At 44.5% G+C, this 16,168-nt stretch overlaps 2 protein-coding genes across 7 annotated transcripts in view; one reads left to right on the top strand and one right to left on the bottom strand.

The window, feature by feature from the left end:
• The window catches only part of IKZF1 (IKAROS family zinc finger 1), a 77,200-nt gene extending 71,824 nt beyond the window's left edge, over positions 1–5,376 (top strand). For all 6 annotated transcript variants that reach the window (XM_083583878.1, XM_083583874.1, XM_083583876.1 and 3 more), the window contains one exon: positions 1,535–5,376. In XM_083583878.1, coding sequence (XP_083440004.1) covers positions 1,535–2,241 — 707 coding nt within the window. In that variant the 3' untranslated portion in view covers positions 2,242–5,376. The remainder of the gene's footprint in view (positions 1–1,534) is intronic.
• Positions 1–16,168, bottom strand: part of MOCOS (molybdenum cofactor sulfurase) — a 563,966-nt gene that overhangs the window by 74,679 nt on the left and 473,119 nt on the right. The window lies entirely within an intron of this gene.

Genomic DNA, 16,168 nt, shown 5'->3' with positions numbered 1-16,168 from the left:
TGGGAGGAGAACTGTGTTATGTACTGAAGTTCTCACCCTGGGCCAGCAGGGGGATACTGTAGATAGTTATGCAAATGAAGGATCGAAAGTGACGTTCAGTGATTGGATAGTTCTAGAAAATGATTACTGTTGCGTTCTAGTGGAGCTTTATACAAGCAGGCTGGCTGAACCCTTCAGTTCAGTTCTGTTCTGGCCTGTGAATAAACAAGAGCTGTTTGAAGAATCGCTGTGTCGTCTGATATGTTCACCCACAACTTAACAAACTGGGTGAAACATTTTTCATCCCACCTGCACTTTTCTGTGCAGGATCATCAGCAGGCTGTGTTTACAAAGGGACAGCTGCTGCCGGGGGGGGGGGGCGTCTTGCCAAGCCCAGCTGATGACCCACGAAGTTCACCCTTTCTGATAGGAAACACTAACAAGTAAAAGGAATTCCAAAAACAGAAGGAAGATTTGACATAGAATTACCAAGATCCTTTTGAAATGTGTATCTGTGCTGATCAGGAATGTAAAGAGGCAGCAATTTCCATCCCTTCCTGGGTTCATCATGGGTCCCTCACAATCAGGGCTGTTTCTATTCTGCTACGGTTCAACTTCCACTAAGGCTTACATTATTTGTCTCACTATCTGCAGTGGCTGAAACATATGTAATTAATGACATAATTAATTTCAGTGTAATGGAAACATCAAAAACAATGCAGAAAGTAGTGTAATGATGTAATGTAATGTAAATGCAGAAAGAAAGAAATAATGTGTAGCCTTAAACAACAATAGTGACTCATATTCGATTGCATGATTTCTGTTCATGGCCTCCGACAAACAGGCAGATTGCGGGAATTTCCAGTCGTGTTTCCATTTTTGATGGAAGTCTCCAGCATCCTTAGTAGGGATTACATAAGCAAAATGATTTGCAAGCCTGAAATGAAATATGATCATTCTTTTTTTAAGAAAAAAGATTCAAATTTTTAAATCTAGATTTTGAGATCAGACACTGGAGTCCATCTCATGTATCAGTTTCTGCAATTAATTTCAAATGCCAGTCTAAAGAACTGGATATAGCCCTTAAAGTTGTTATTGAAAATCTGATGTAGGGGATTCTGAATCTGGAATAAAAAAAATGGCAACTTAGTTCATTTAAGGCAACAGTTTCATGCCATTAAATCTAGGAAAAATCAATATAGCATTTATCTTTAAATATTTTGACTCCTTTTTTGACCAACAGTGATCTTCAAACAATGGCTTCCAGTCATGAAACAGGATAAATACAGTTAAAAGCATATGGTAATTACATTGTTGAAGTGCATACCACATACCAGTTTCCATTACAAAATATTTACATCTCTGCATATTTTCTCATAATAGCAAAAAGATAGCAGCAGGGCCTGAGAGCTGTGATATCTCTCTGTGTTGATTTGTCTCTATCTGTTGATTTGTCCTGTGTTCTGCAATGCCTCGCTCAGGTCTGATTGAGTAATGGAGATGTTTCAAAGGCATTTCAATCCCAAGCCTAATTTATGACTATTTTGGATTGCAGGTGAGAAATGTGCATCTGATGTTCCTTATGATGCAACCACCAATTTTGAGAAGGAGAATGATATGATGCAGACCCATGTCATAGACCAGGCCATTAACAATGCCATCAGCTACCTGGGGGCAGAGTCCTTGCGCCCGCTGGTGCAGACCCCACCAGGAGGCTCCGAAGTGGTCCCTGTCATCAGCCCCATGTATCAGCTTCATAAGTCCCTTGGGGAGACCAACCTGGCCCGATCCAATCACGCCGCTCAGGACAGCGCGGTGGAAAACTTGCTACTACTTTCTAAAGCCAAATCCATTTCTTCAGAAAGGGACCCTTCACCCATCAACAGTCAAGACTCCACTGATACGGAAAGCAATAACGAAGAACGCAGCGGCTTAATTTACCTAACAAATCACATAGCACCCCATGCACGGAACGGCCTCTCGATAAAGGAAGAACACCGGCCATATGACCTCCTAAGGGCAAACAGTGACAGCTCCCAAGATGCCTTCAAAGTAATAAATGGCAATGGAGAGCAAGTGAAAGTTTACAGATGTGAACATTGTCGGGTCCTGTTCTTGGACCATGTGATGTACACCATCCATATGGGCTGCCATGGCTTCCGCGATCCTTTTGAGTGTAACATGTGTGGCTACCACAGCCAGGACAGGTATGAGTTCTCCTCCCACATCACCCGAGGAGAACACCGCTACCACATGAGTTAAAGCTACTTGGATAGAAATTGTCTGGAGCTCTGTGAAAAGCAGAAGGTCAGGTCCCTGGAAATGAACTCTTCTCCTAGCATGCATGCACAATTCAGTTTTCTACTCTTAATATTGATGTTTTTATTGCAAATATAAGTCACCCAAATATAGTAAAGTAGGAGTTTTTGTAGTTAGGTAAAAGAAACCCATTCTTGCTAGCACACCCCCCCCCCCGCTCTTTTCTTTCATCCAAGGCCTTTATTTGGGTATGAGTGTGCACAGTTTTGGTTGGAAACTAGAAAAACAAAATTAATGTTATCTTTTTCTGTGGTGACACTCTGAAAATACATTTCTTACACCATACATTAATTATGATTTCCTATAATGATTTGGTACATTCACTAACCAACAGCAATAATCCACATTTAGAGTAGGTTTAAAAAGCTCTTAAGTTTTTTGGGTGGTCCCAGCCGTATTGAATCACCTCCCGAGCAGAATTCGTTTGAGCCATGATCTCCAAAAGCTGAACAGCACAGGTGTCATCGTTGTAGATTATTCAGAATGTGCTTAGTTTTGGAACGGAGCAAGTCCAGAAGAATCAAGGCAGCATTGCCTCGAACAACATGGGTGGAGAGCATGGCTGCTGCTGTGCTTGTTAGGAGTGCTATTTTGTGGGGTATTCTAAACACTCAGAAAAATCTGAGTTGCAGCCTTTGCATCATTTAACTTATGGGAAAATGGACTGCTCTGATCAAACCCAGACTATGTAAATGAAAAACTCAGGGGATTATGAGTAAGATCCAGTAAAAGTTCCACCCAATTCTTATCCAGATCCAAATTAAATCAGTTGGAAACTCAGTCTAAAGAAGTCCTGAGGGAAAGGTCCTTTGTGTAGGCTCACCGGGTTGTATGTAGGACCCTGTCCTCTATCACAAACTACTTGCTGAGATTATAAAGCAATTTCTAATGCTGTGAATGTGAATGAGGGGGAGCAGTTTCCCTATTTTTAAGGTTTGTGGGGAAATCACCACACCTGTGCAATCTACTGTGGATATAGAAAGGGATCATTGGGATAGGGCCATTTTGCAGGAGTCAGTCTTTGAAGTGCAACTTCCACATGACAAATATTGCTGTTGTCAGGTTTAGGCTTAGAAATGATGGAGTAAATAAGGTGGTAAGTTAAAGACAAAAGTTGTATATGTAAAAACAACTGTGCAAGGCTGTTTCAAACACATTAAATGTCTTTGTGTAACACACACTTTCCAACTGAGATTGCACAGTTTCTGTTGGTGAATTTAGCACATAATTAATTAACTTCTTGTCTGCCTTGGCAAGACATTTTTAAATCATAAGCTGAATCTTCTTTTTAATGAAGCTTCTATTAAAAATGAAAGTGCATGGGGTTTGTTTTTGGTCTTATTAATTATGGCGGGGCTAGTGTTTTAAATCCCACAGTTAAACTGCATCTGCAGAACCCACACTTTGCCTATTTCACACTGGAAAATGTCTTTTTTTCATTTCCTGTGTCTTTCAGCGCTGCCCCACGCTTGCTGAAGGGGTCTTGCACACATGACTCAGCAACAAACCCAGATTTGCTGGTCAAGAGGGAGCTGTTTTACACACACATGGTATTTTAACATGCAACCTTTCTTTAAGAATGCACTGAAAAAAGGTAATGTGTGAAGAAACCTCAGAGGGGATGCTGCACAACGGCACAAAGCCATCACTGATCCACCCCATTCCTTCATTCCCAGCTGGGACTAGAAACCTATTTTAGAGCTGCGCTCGATGTCACCTTTATAACTGAGGAGAATAAGACCTTTATAGTTACAATTTCTGGCCTGTCAAAATGGTTCGGTCTGTTGCAAAAAATTATCAGTCTTATTCAGCCATTATTTTATCAGCACAGGCAGTTTTGTGCGCTGTACACACAGCTCTCCCCTATCTGCAAGGATTACTCCGTTCATTTCAATGAGGAAATAGATCCATGTCCACATTCCTTTGGCTGTGCAGCTGAGTTCCTGCCATTGAACTCAATGGGCACACGTTTGGTGCAGTGCAGTGCTGCTCTATATATGAGAATTTGTTCTGCTTCATGCCATTTTTAGCATTCGTGCATACCAAGAAAGTTCTGTGTTCATATGTATCATAGCTGTACTTACACAGATATTAATTAATATGTTATCAGTGCCGGCGTGTTTCTGGTTCTAGGTTTTTCTATTTATGTTGCAACCAGTGCTTTTTTTCCAGGGGATGCTTGAGTACACAGTACCGACATCTCTTTTTTGGGGGCGGGGTGTTGTTAAAAAGTGTGGCACTTACTGTAACAACTTCATGGTGAGTACAGTGGTACCTCAGGTTACATACGCTTCAGGTTACATACGCTTCAGATTACAGACTCCACTAACCCAGAAATAGTGCTTCAGGTTAAGAACTTTGCTTCAGGATGAAAACAGAAAAGGTGCTCCAGCGGCGCGGCAGCAACAGGAGGCCCCATTAGCTAAAGTGGTGCTTCAGGTTAAGAACAGTTTCAGGTTAAGAACAGACCTTCGGAACGAATTAAGTACTTAACCTGAGGTATCACTGTACTGGCACCTATTTCTCTAGGAAAAAACCACTGGTTGCAACTAAGTACATAGGTACTTAAAGCAAATACAGTTTAGTGAGTTAGCATATTAGTAAGCTACACTTGATCAGAATGTGTGACCTGCTGTCTGAACTGTCACTTCTGCCTCCCCCAGCCTCACCCCTCCACACACACCAAACCCATAATGGTCGTTGTTTTGTTTGAAAATGAAAATGTCCTGGTAATTTCTTTTTAAAAAATGTATGGTTTTGAAAAACTGGACTCTGAGAACTTATTTTATTCTGGATTACTTACGGTATATTCTCAGAAAAGTGGGTGGCTTAGTTCACATTGATGTTTGTTATAATAGATTGCCTCACATCTGTAAATAGCAGCAGATCAAACAATGCTTTTCAAAAATCGCACAATGTCCCTACTTTGGCGTTGCCTGTTTGTACTTGTACTTAACACATTTTTTGTTGTGGATTTATATTGTAATTGCAGTTATCTTTTCAGAGCAATGTATTTAAAACAAAATGAAGCAAATTTCATAAAAAATCTGAATGTTAGTAAAGTTTTGTCTGAAGACACAGACATTTCCTTTTGTAAACACCGGGTACTTGGAATATTTATTCTGGGAAAGAGAAAGTGGGGCCTGTTGGGTCTGCGGTGGATCCTTGCATTTACAGCGTGCTGAGCTAGGCCAGCCTCTGGCCTGATCCAGCCCGGCTGCTCTCACTGCTCCTTGCAACCTTCATCCTTGCAGCTTCAACCCACCGGAGGGCACCTTTATGGAAGGAAGAAACCTACAATGGCAACCTCCCCTCGTCAGGGAACTGGAACTGACATTTAGAGGCAATTAAGAGAGACTATTCAAAGGCCAGCAAGCGCCAGCAATTTTGCTGCTGGGTTCAACAAGAAGCAAACCACATTTTCACATCAGCTTCTAGCCATTAATATTTTTAAAGTCCTCTTGGAAGCTTATAATCCAAACTCTTCTTATAAGGGTTTTTAGTGTGAATTTTGCCTAATATGCACATTTTTGCAAAAACAAAATGCATTTTATTTTCACTAATATATGCATTTTCATGCACACTTCACTCTAGTATATGCATTTTTTATACACGTGTGAATTTTGCTGGCTGGCTGTGTTTGGGTTCGCATATGGTTTCAGAAAGTGCACATTGGGTGGGTTTGCCTTTAAATGCAAACCGACTCAAATTTCTCTGCCATCCCTATGTATTCAGCTGGAGGCAGGGATGGCACATGAAAAAAAAGCTCTTGCTTATAGAAAGCTAGCATATTTTCCGCTCTTTATATGCTAGATTTCTATGTGTAGCATTTTGTTTTGTTCAGATATGACCAGTATGTGCGGTCTGAAGTGGTACAGTCTAGCAAGGTTCCACTATATGATTTTGACACATTCCTTTGGGAAGCATAAAGCCAGACATAAAGCCAGCTGACTGCTGGGGTCAGTTGGGCTTCAGGGTACCAGGATTTTATGATCGGTGCTCTTGGAGCACAGCCCTGTCTCTAACGTGATTGGTTAACTGATCAGAGATGTGTAATCAACTTTTAACGATTTGATTTGTAAGGTGAGCCTCAGCAGAGGATTTCACGGATTTGGCCGTGGGACTGAGTGTGCGTGTAAAGCGTCTTGCACAAGAGACAGTATTCTTTGGCCACTGCCATTGCTCAAACTCCCTGCATGTCTGGTTTTTTAATCACAGCTGTGGTCTACAGAAAGCTGCTAACTACAGAGGTTACATAATGCTACACAGCAACGCTGAAGACAAACCCCATAACTTTAGCAAGATGCTTAAAATTCTGATTTTCAAAGAGTAATGACTTAATAAAGCTACTGTGAATGTAAACACTGATTAATTTTTGCACATTGCCATGCAGTCAGAAGCAGAAGCTTCTGCATTTTGTGGTGACTCAGCATTTAAGAGGAACACTTTGCACATGCTCAGAATCTTGGCTCAAACAAAACAAAGAATGTAGGGAAACAGAAAATGGGCTTTCTTTGTTCTGTAAAGCCAAGACAATGGAATCACTGAACCAGTAGTTCAAATAACAGTGCTGTAAGAAGAACCACTTCACAGATGAGTATTCTGCCCTATTCTATGATTAACATCATGTCTGTGTGGCGGTTATTTGCACAAATTACTCACAATATTTGCTCATCACTGCAAGTACTACATATATCGACTTACAACATTTATAAAACACAGTAATTAACTAACAATGTTCATGTAACTACCACAAAGTGCAACTAACGCAGCATAAAAGCCAACCGGCAGGACTGCAGTTGAACAAGTTGACTCGCCCTTGCTCTGCTCCCAAGGCCTGTGGATCTCGGTGTGTTTTCAGCTGTCACCCAAAGAGTTGAAGTGGGAGGGAGTTCCATAAGTGAGGTGCCACTCCTGAGAAGGCTCTCCTATATGTGTCATGGACCCACAGACCACACTCAAGGAAAGAGCCACCAGCAGAGCCTCCCAGGAACATTTTAAAGCCTTGACGTGGTCAGTGCTGGGGGAAGGGCAGAGACACTCCTTAAAGGACTTTGGCCTTAAGGGCATTTGTGCTCTAGTCCCAGCACCTGGAAGAGGGTCCAGCAGCTCACTGGGAGCCAGCGCCATGTCTTCAGGATCATCATAATGTGGCCCCACCTTGCCCCAGAGGCAGGGCCGACCCACTCATGAGGTCAGGTAAGGTGATCCATGCAGATAGCAGCTTTGGCCTCCCAGGAATGTATTGCGCACTGCCATCGCCACAGGGGCAACATCCACTGTGGCACGCTCCTTGGAGGCCAGATCTGCCGCTCCCATTCCTGACAGACCCCAGGCCACCTTGGTGAATCGGAGGCACTGCTGGGATCCACACACGCCCCCTGTGTGCCCAATGTCAATCTTTATTCTCCCCGCCCCCATTAATGATCTAGATTTTAACTCACCCCTTCTTCCTGGAAGGCAGGGAAACCAATTTGTGGTTCACTTCAGGAGCCAAAATGTCTTGTGCTGGCCCTGTCCAGAGGCAATGACATTCTGCACCAGACAGTCTTCAGAAGCACATTGCAATAATCCAGCCGGGAGCTTATCCGAGAACTGACTCCAGCAGCTAGGTTTTCCCAGCCCAATAACAGCTGTAGCTGCTGAAGCAGTCAAAGCAGCAAAGGCACTTTTCACTCCGTGACACTGGAATCTAGGAGTACCCCCAAACTCTGTAGCTGTTCCCCATATCTAGAACAGGCTGTCTAGTCGATTATCTGACCAAATAATCAGCTACTCCTCTTACTCAGTTTTAATTTATTGGGTTCCACCCAGACCATCAATGTCCCTGGTCCAGCACTTGTCTTGCACAGCATCCCCTAATTCGCCTGCGTATCTGTGGCACAGCACTCCAGTCCCCCCACCACCACCAGGTGATATCTCCCAAGGGTTTCTTATAGATGCTAAATAGTGTGGGGAAAGAATGGGCTCCTGTGTATCCCCAGAGGACAACTGCCATGGGGCCAAGCAGATCTCCCCCCCCCCCCCCCCCCGCTGCTCTCTGTTAGCAGCCCCTGCAGACAGGAGCAGAACCGCTGCCACTCCCAGTCCACAGAAACACCCCAGGAAGAAGCTGGCCAAGGCTACTGAAAGTTGTAGAGAGGTCAAGGGAAATAAGCTAGTGCTGCCTACCAAAGATGAACCGAGGTGGATTGGGCTTCACCAGATCTGCCTCAATTGGGCAGCTCAGACACCAGTGACTTTGCCCTCAAGCTGCTCCTCTGAGAGGCCTGCTGTTTCTGCCCCAGGGTGGACCTTGTCGGTCCATTTCCCACCTGGAAGACCTCTTGTAAGGCAAGCCACTGCATGGGCGCAAAGATGGCAGAGAGAAAAAGCTTCTTTGCTGCCCCCACCGCCACACAGCAGGCACATAAAACTATTAGAAACAGTCAGATAAAATCGTGATGCAAAGGCAGGTTCCTCTTCTCAGGATCTCGGAGTCATAGAAACTCCTGGAAGCTCTGGGAGGTGCCCTGAACGTTTATCTTTCCCAGCCATACTTTAAGGCTCATGGGTAGCAGCAGGCAGCCGCCAGAGTTGTTCCTGCTGCAAATCTCGCAAACCAACACCTTCCTGTCCCTTGGGAGAAAAGTGAAGGTTCTGGTTTGCAAGCAGCTCAGAAAAAGAAAAAGGGGAGAGAAAAAAACCACCTCACAGCAGATCACAGGCCTGGGCTGGCCGGGTGAGGAAGTTAATCAGCCTAGTGCAGCCTGTTCGGGATGAGGCCCAGCAGATGGTTAGTCTCTGAAATGGCAAAACGGGAAGCAGATGTGGGCTCTGCTTCTCCCCATGCATAACTGGGAACCAGCCGGTTGGGGAGGAAATTTGCATAACAGGGATAATTTGGTATCAAAACTACCCCCTTGAAATGATCTGCATGGATCTGGGTGTAGTCAACGCTTTTCACTTCTTGTTTTCCAGTCTCTGAGTCTGGCCAGATTGAATTTTCATTTTCAACCTACCTAAAGCTAACTAGGTTTAGGGAATCTACTGCTTGCAAATATGAACTGCCCTCAGTCTGGAGAACGAGCATCCCAGCAGTGGGGAAACTAAAATTCAACCAGAGGGAAACGTCATTTACCTGCTGTCTTTAGCAAAGTGGGCGAGAGGGAGCAGGGACACAGGAGGGGTCAAGATGCCTCCCCAGCATGCCCTGCCCCTCTTCATTGCAGCTGCAAGCCTTTTTTGCGGGTGTCTCTTGTAACAGCAGTCTGGCATATGGAATTTGGGCAAAATAAAACTTTTTTTGTTACAGAGGTTGTGGGAAAACTTCAGCTGCAGAGTATCTTCATGGCAAACAGATAGTAAAGGTTCAGGAGCATTTGTTTGTTCCTTTGTTTTTTAAGCAGTCCTATTTTTTGACATGTGCTACATGTAACAGGCAGCTAAGAGGGCAGAGCTACCCTACAGGTATATATTAGATGCCTGTCTAATTGGAAATTGTAGTTTTGGGGCGGGGTGTTGATTGCTGAGAATGATTAGTGATAAATTCATAGCCCCTCTCACAAATGTTCAGGCCTAAGAATTCCTTGGGGAAAGCAATCGTAAATCTATAGCCTGGGGAACTTGAAATTATGGGGGGGGGGGGCGAGAGAGAGAGACTATAACACCTCTATTAGATTTTATGGCCTAGCTCTTAGATGACTGGATAATATTTTGGCTATTCAAAGCAGAAGAAATGTACTGGAAGTGTAGAAAATGCAAGAAAGATGTACAGTAGCGGAAAATTGGGTGGGAAATTAAAGTCTCTTATGTCAGGCACAGGTCAGGCCCTACTTGGATGTGTTTTCACAAGTGTTGCAGAGGCCTTGCACATACGAGGCACCGGCCCGTTCCACCTTTGAAAGAGCAAGTAGGAAGCCTTGGCCGTTCCCCACACAATTGCTTATCTTTTCAGTCTAGCCCTCCCCCCCCCAAAGATAGAATATTCTCATGTGGTTGAAATTGGTCAAGCCACGGGGGAAGAAATGTCTCACAAGGAACAGCGTCCAATTTAAAAGATTGCCGCACCAGCAGTGAGACGTTTTAAGCAGGCAGAGCAATCCTAAGAGGCGCTGGGCAGCAATTCTTGCTCTACATCAGAAGCTCTGCAGGTTCCTGCTGGCCAGAGGGGGACGTGGGGAGTTTCTCTCCCCTTTATCCACCTGCCCCTGTTTCTCTTTGTTTGCTGAGCCAATTCTGGGATGGTGCAACAGAAGGACCTGGACTGGGCCCATAGGAGCCAAGTCCTAGGGGCCAAGGTCCCTTCACACAGCCTCCATAAAATTGAGGGGGCCAGGGTCCCCCAAAGTTGATGGGCAGTGTCATTCAAATGGTGTGCACGCACCACTTCTTGTGATCAATTATGTGTGGTGAGGCTTACCTGCCCCCCTGAATATTTTTTAAGTTGGCACCCCTGAGGGCCCGTCTCCAGGACCACCTTAGGATCCAGGGCATGAATTTGCCTTATGGGCCCCACCTTTTCACCCCCTCCTTCATGGCCCTATGGGCTCCCGCTGGGGGAGACACGGTTGGCAGCCGCTTTTTCAAGCACCCCCACGGGCAGTGGGCACAGCAAGGGCCTCTGCCATGGCTCCGATAGGCCTGTACTGCTCTAGCATCCCGGATCAGGGGATAGGATTGCAGTGCAAGTCTAGAAGGGCATTGATACAAAGGGATTTTGAAATCAGAAGTGCATGCTATTGCAAATTAATGACATATTTTCATTTCACTTAGTGATATAGAAATGAAAACAGTTGAATCATAGAGTTGGAAGAGACCCTGGGGATCATCCAGTCCAACCCCTGGCAATGCGGGAATATCCAGCTGTCCCGTACGGGGATCAAACCTGCAACCTTGGCATTCTCAGCACCCTGCTCTAACCAACTGAACTATCCAGTGGTGCTAACAAGCTAGCATTTGTGAAACATATGCCAATTCTGATTATCCTCTTGCTTTTCCTGTGGAAACCAATTTGCAAAACAGCAGACATTGATTGATAACATTTAAAAGGAAGATTCCAATTGAGGCTGCAGTTGACAACAAATGGGACAATGTGGGCCTGTTGTTGTACAATTTGGGGCATGTGAGGCCCTGGCTGGCTACTTTTCGCGGGTCTCCCTCCTTTTCCACTCTTATTTTATAATGTGCAAATGTTACGTCCCTGTAGGGCTCCAGTGAACGGTGCCAACGTATACCACTTAAATACTAAAGTGTTACTTCATGAGCAAAGGCTCAGATAAACCTGGACATGGAGAAATAGCCTCTCTCATTTTTTTCATTCAGATTCAGGCTGGTGCAGAGTATATTTGAGGCCCAGGGTGGGAGTCTTGTTAGAATAAAATTATAAACTCAAACCCAAAAGCCGCTGGTCCCTGGCCGGTCCCCCCCACAGGCCAGCTTAGCCCTCTGAAGACTGGGGCAGGGGTACCCGGCTGCCCCCCCCTTTACGGGCCTGTTCAAAGATCTTAGTGTTCACTTCGACATCATTTGAAAACCCAAATAAATACCGCACTTTCTGAGGAAATAACTCCAAAGCACTGGATTTGGTTAAGACTACTAACTTGCAGCAGAACAAATAAGGAAGAAGTAATTTGTACAAATGCTGATAGGCAAAAAAAGGAAAAAAGAAACCCAAGATAAGCTGCGGGGAAGGAGGTGGGATTTCCAGAAAATAGGGAAGAACTTGCTATACCCTGCCTGTCAGGTTCTGCAGGATTTGGAGAAAAAACAGCAAGAGGATAGGAAAAAAATAGCCTACCACTTTCCCCTTTGCTACTGCTTCTTTTAAAACTGCTTGCCTAATTTCCTTTAAAATTAAAGAAATGTTCCATGAATTCTCTCGCTCTCACACAAAACAAAACAAAACAAAACAACCTGGTTTGTAAGTTTTCAAAGTATGTCTAATTTGGGATAAATATATTAACTATTGGTGACCTTTCTAGAAACCTCAAAAGAAGGACAATCTGGAAAGGATGCCTTTCTGAAAGTAAGTAGGACCCAGGGTGGCTGACTGGCTGGATATGTCAGTTTTGGTTCTCTCTGTTTCTTACTTTTCCTATTTTAAATTCAGTTCGCTACATTTCTGCAACAATTAACTTTTTTTAAAAAAAACAACAACATAAGCAAATTCATCCATTTGAATTTCTCCTAATAACCACATTTTTGTATGCAGTTTGTGCAAGCAATTTCCCTTAAACTAATACATATTTCAAGAGGTAAAAATCTGGACACAAAAAGTTGTTGAACTTTTTTAGGGCAATGGCCCAGTGGCCCCTCTGCCACCGTTGCCGAGACCAAACCATCCACACCAGAGCCAGAACCACTCGCACACAATTTTGTTATTTTATTTTATTTTATTTTTTAACCCAAATTCAGGACATTTGCTTTAAAATGTAAAATTCTCCCAGATGGGTAGGTAAGACCCCCAAAAGAGGACGTGTCTGGGAATTCCTAGATGTATGGCAACCCTAATTTTATGCACACTGCTAGTGCAGAATTCACCGGCCAGGTTGCTCACCAGTTTCTGGGCCCAGTTCAGAGTGCTGGGTTTGACCTGTAAGGCTTTATAGCTCATCTAAACAGCTCAGGAATGCGCACCTCAAGGACCGCCTCTTCCATATGAACTGCCCTGGACCCTGAGATCATCTTCTGAGCTCCTTCTCCATGTGCCTCCTCAAGAGGTCAGAGAGAAAACTGCAGTGGCTCCCCGTTTGTTGGTTTGTAGGTTGTTTTTGTATTTATTTTTATTATGTATTTTATGTTTTTATATTGTGATTTTATGTTGTAACCTTGAGGCCTGCGGGTAAAGGAGAGTTTTATATTTAATAAACAATAACAACAACAACAAGATGATGATGATGATTCTGACTAAACATCAGGAAGAGCTTTCTGATGGCAAGAGCTGTTCAGCAGCGGAACTCCCTTAGAAGGTGGTGGACTCTCCTTCCTTGGAGGTTTTTAATCTTCTTCTTCTTCTTCTTCTTCTTCTTCTTCTTCTTCTTCTTCTTCTTCTTCTTCTTCTTATTCTTATTATTCGTACCCCACCCATCTGACCATGTTGCCCCAGCTACTCTGGGCAGCTTCCAACAAAATATAGAAACACAGTGAGACATCAAACATTAAAAACGTCCCTCTCCAGGGTTGGCTGTCCATCTGTCTTGGATGCGTCAGTTGAGATTCCTGCATTGCAGGGGTTGGACTGGATGACCCTGGAGGTCCCTTCCAACTCTACTCTTCTATGATCCTATCAGCTTTGTGAGCAGTAGCTCTACCAGCGCATCCTCTGATTCTGTGAAATAAAGTGCCCTTTTACAAGATTTTATAACAAACCATCCAACGACTGGCATCCACTGAGTTCACAAACAAGGCTGTGACTGGGCTTCATAAATCTGTTCCAGGAGGGGCAAGGAAGAGAATAGGGGAACTTCTGTGTTGTATTTACAATTTGTTAGAAATCAATAAAAATGTTATTTTTTAAAAAAAAATCTGGAGAGAACTAGAAAAGAACTAGAAAGACTTGTGGATTATTGCATCAGTTTATGTCACATAATTTTTGCTTCTGAATTTCCTTAGTGTTCTTCCTGTTTGCTTATACAGACACTTAAGGATATCAGTTCTTTCCATCCCTCTCTCGCCTCCAGCTCTGGACTCGATGACTCTACAATTCTGTGATTCTATGATTCTGTTTTCATGTTAGAACACAGACGGAGAAAGGCAAGTGTTTTCTCTTAGGGACACTTATTTAAGTGCCAGCACAAATTTATTTGGGAAAATATCTCCACCTGGTGGCAGACTATTCAAAACTCTTACAATGATCCTTCAATACTGCCATTAAGGACAAATTATTATTATTATTATTATTATTATTATTATTATTATTATTATTACTACCACTACATTGGAACAGCAAAAGTGAAAATAATTATATATGGACTTCTCCCATAACTCATCAGAATATCTTACTTGTAGGAAAAACACTGAGGAGTGTTGTGGCACCTTAAAGATTAGCTGCTGCTGAGGGTGGCAATCTGACCTCTTGGATGGATGGATGGATGGATGGATGGCACACCAAAAAAGAGAAAAGAATGCATTAAAAACGGAGAGTAAAATACATGCATATCTAATCCATCCAGGTATCTATATATCTACAGTGGTACCTCGGGTTACATACGCTTCAGGTTACAGACTCCGCTAACCCAGAAATACTACCTCGAGTTAAGAACTTTGCTTCAGGATGAGAACAGAAATCGTGCTCCGGTGGCGCGGCGCAGTGGCGTAGCGTGGGGGGTGCAGGGGGGGCGGGCCGCACCGGGCGCAACATCTGGGGTTAGGGCAAATCCATGGGTTAGGGGGCGCAAATCCACGGGTTAGGGGGCGCAAATCCACGGGTTAGGGGGCGCAAATTACTTGCCTTGCCCCGGGTGCTGACAACCCACGCTACGCCACTGGCGCGGCGGCAGCAGGAGGCCCCATTAGCTAAAGTGGTGCTTCAGGTTAAGAACAGTTTCAGGTTAAGTACAGACCTCCGGAACGAATTAAGTACTTAACCCGAGGTACCACTGTATATCTATATTGATATCTATGACTGCCGTTTTAAAAACCATATTGAAGGTAAAAAGTAATAAGATAATAATAAGAAAATGTGGTAATAATTAAACTTAGATGTCAGAGCTACCCTAGGTCCCAGCTCACAAAGGACCAATGCTGCTTCGTTGTTAAGTATAAAAGTCTTTATTGAAGTTCAGTTTCACTTCCAGAGCCGCAGCGCGCAGCTCTACGTCTCAACTGTCAGACCGCTGATGCTCCGTCTGAGTCTCCTCCCCCTTGACACCAATTTAAGATTCTAGCCTTGCTCCACCTTTTCCGCTGCTCTTTCCTCCTCTGGGTCCGCCTGCCCGCCGGGGTCTCGCCCTTTCTAGCCTCTTCTGACGCTGATTCCCCTGAGCCTTCTCCCTCCCTCCGGCGGGCTTTAGGAGCTGGTTCCCCATCCGGGTCTCCTGCTGTTCCGCGCGCCTGCACATTTGAACTTGGCGCGCGCGCCCAGCCAGCAGCTTTCCTCCTGACCGTTTCACTGCTGCTGTCACTGCTTCCCCCTTCGGGGGGGCTAGCTGCAACTGACCTCCCTTCCGTTCCTACACTCTCCGATGGAGGCGTGGTCAGCCCTGACTCCCTCTCTGGAGGAGACACTGCCCCTGACACATGTGACTCTTCCCCCCCACTACGCTCTGGTGGGGAAACTGGTCCCGATCCTCCACTGCTGCTTTGGGGTTTCCCTCTGTCCCCTTGTTTCTGGTGCGTCCCCCCTGGGACCCCCCTTGCCCTGACCATCGGCGCCCCCTTCTGGGAATCTTCTGATTCGCTGGAGAAGCTCATGGAATCTCTCGGGCCACTGTCATACTCCGCTACGCTGCCCTCGGATTCTTCCCCTTCGCTCTCCAAATCCTCTCTCCCCTGTGCTCCTGCTCCTGATTCCCTGACATTAGATATCACGGTTTCCTTTATGTGTATTTATAGTTTTACTAATAAACCAATAAACTATAGGAACCAATCAGATTCTATGTGTGTGTTTGTGTGTGTGTAAATAAAGTATATGGTTTGTGTTGCCCCCGAATTTTGTATTCCAGTGGTACATAAAAAGGCTCCAGATTTAGGTAGATAGCCATGTTGGTCTGACACAGTCGAAATATATAATAAATAAATAAAATGTCCAGTAGCACCTTAGAGACCAACTAAGTCCAGAAGCAACCTGTTTCAGTACTTCCAGGTTCGGCGTGGTGTGCAACCCGAAATCGTGCAACCCGAAGCGTCTGTAACCTGAGGTGTGACTGTATTTACCCAGAAGTACCTTGTA

This window comes from Podarcis filfolensis (genome assembly GCF_964270895.1).
Source record: "Podarcis filfolensis genome assembly, chromosome: 13".
NCBI lineage: Eukaryota > Metazoa > Chordata > Lepidosauria > Squamata > Lacertidae > Podarcis > Podarcis filfolensis.
Note: the sequence above shows the minus strand (reverse complement) of the source record. Positions and strands in the feature narration are given on the sequence as shown.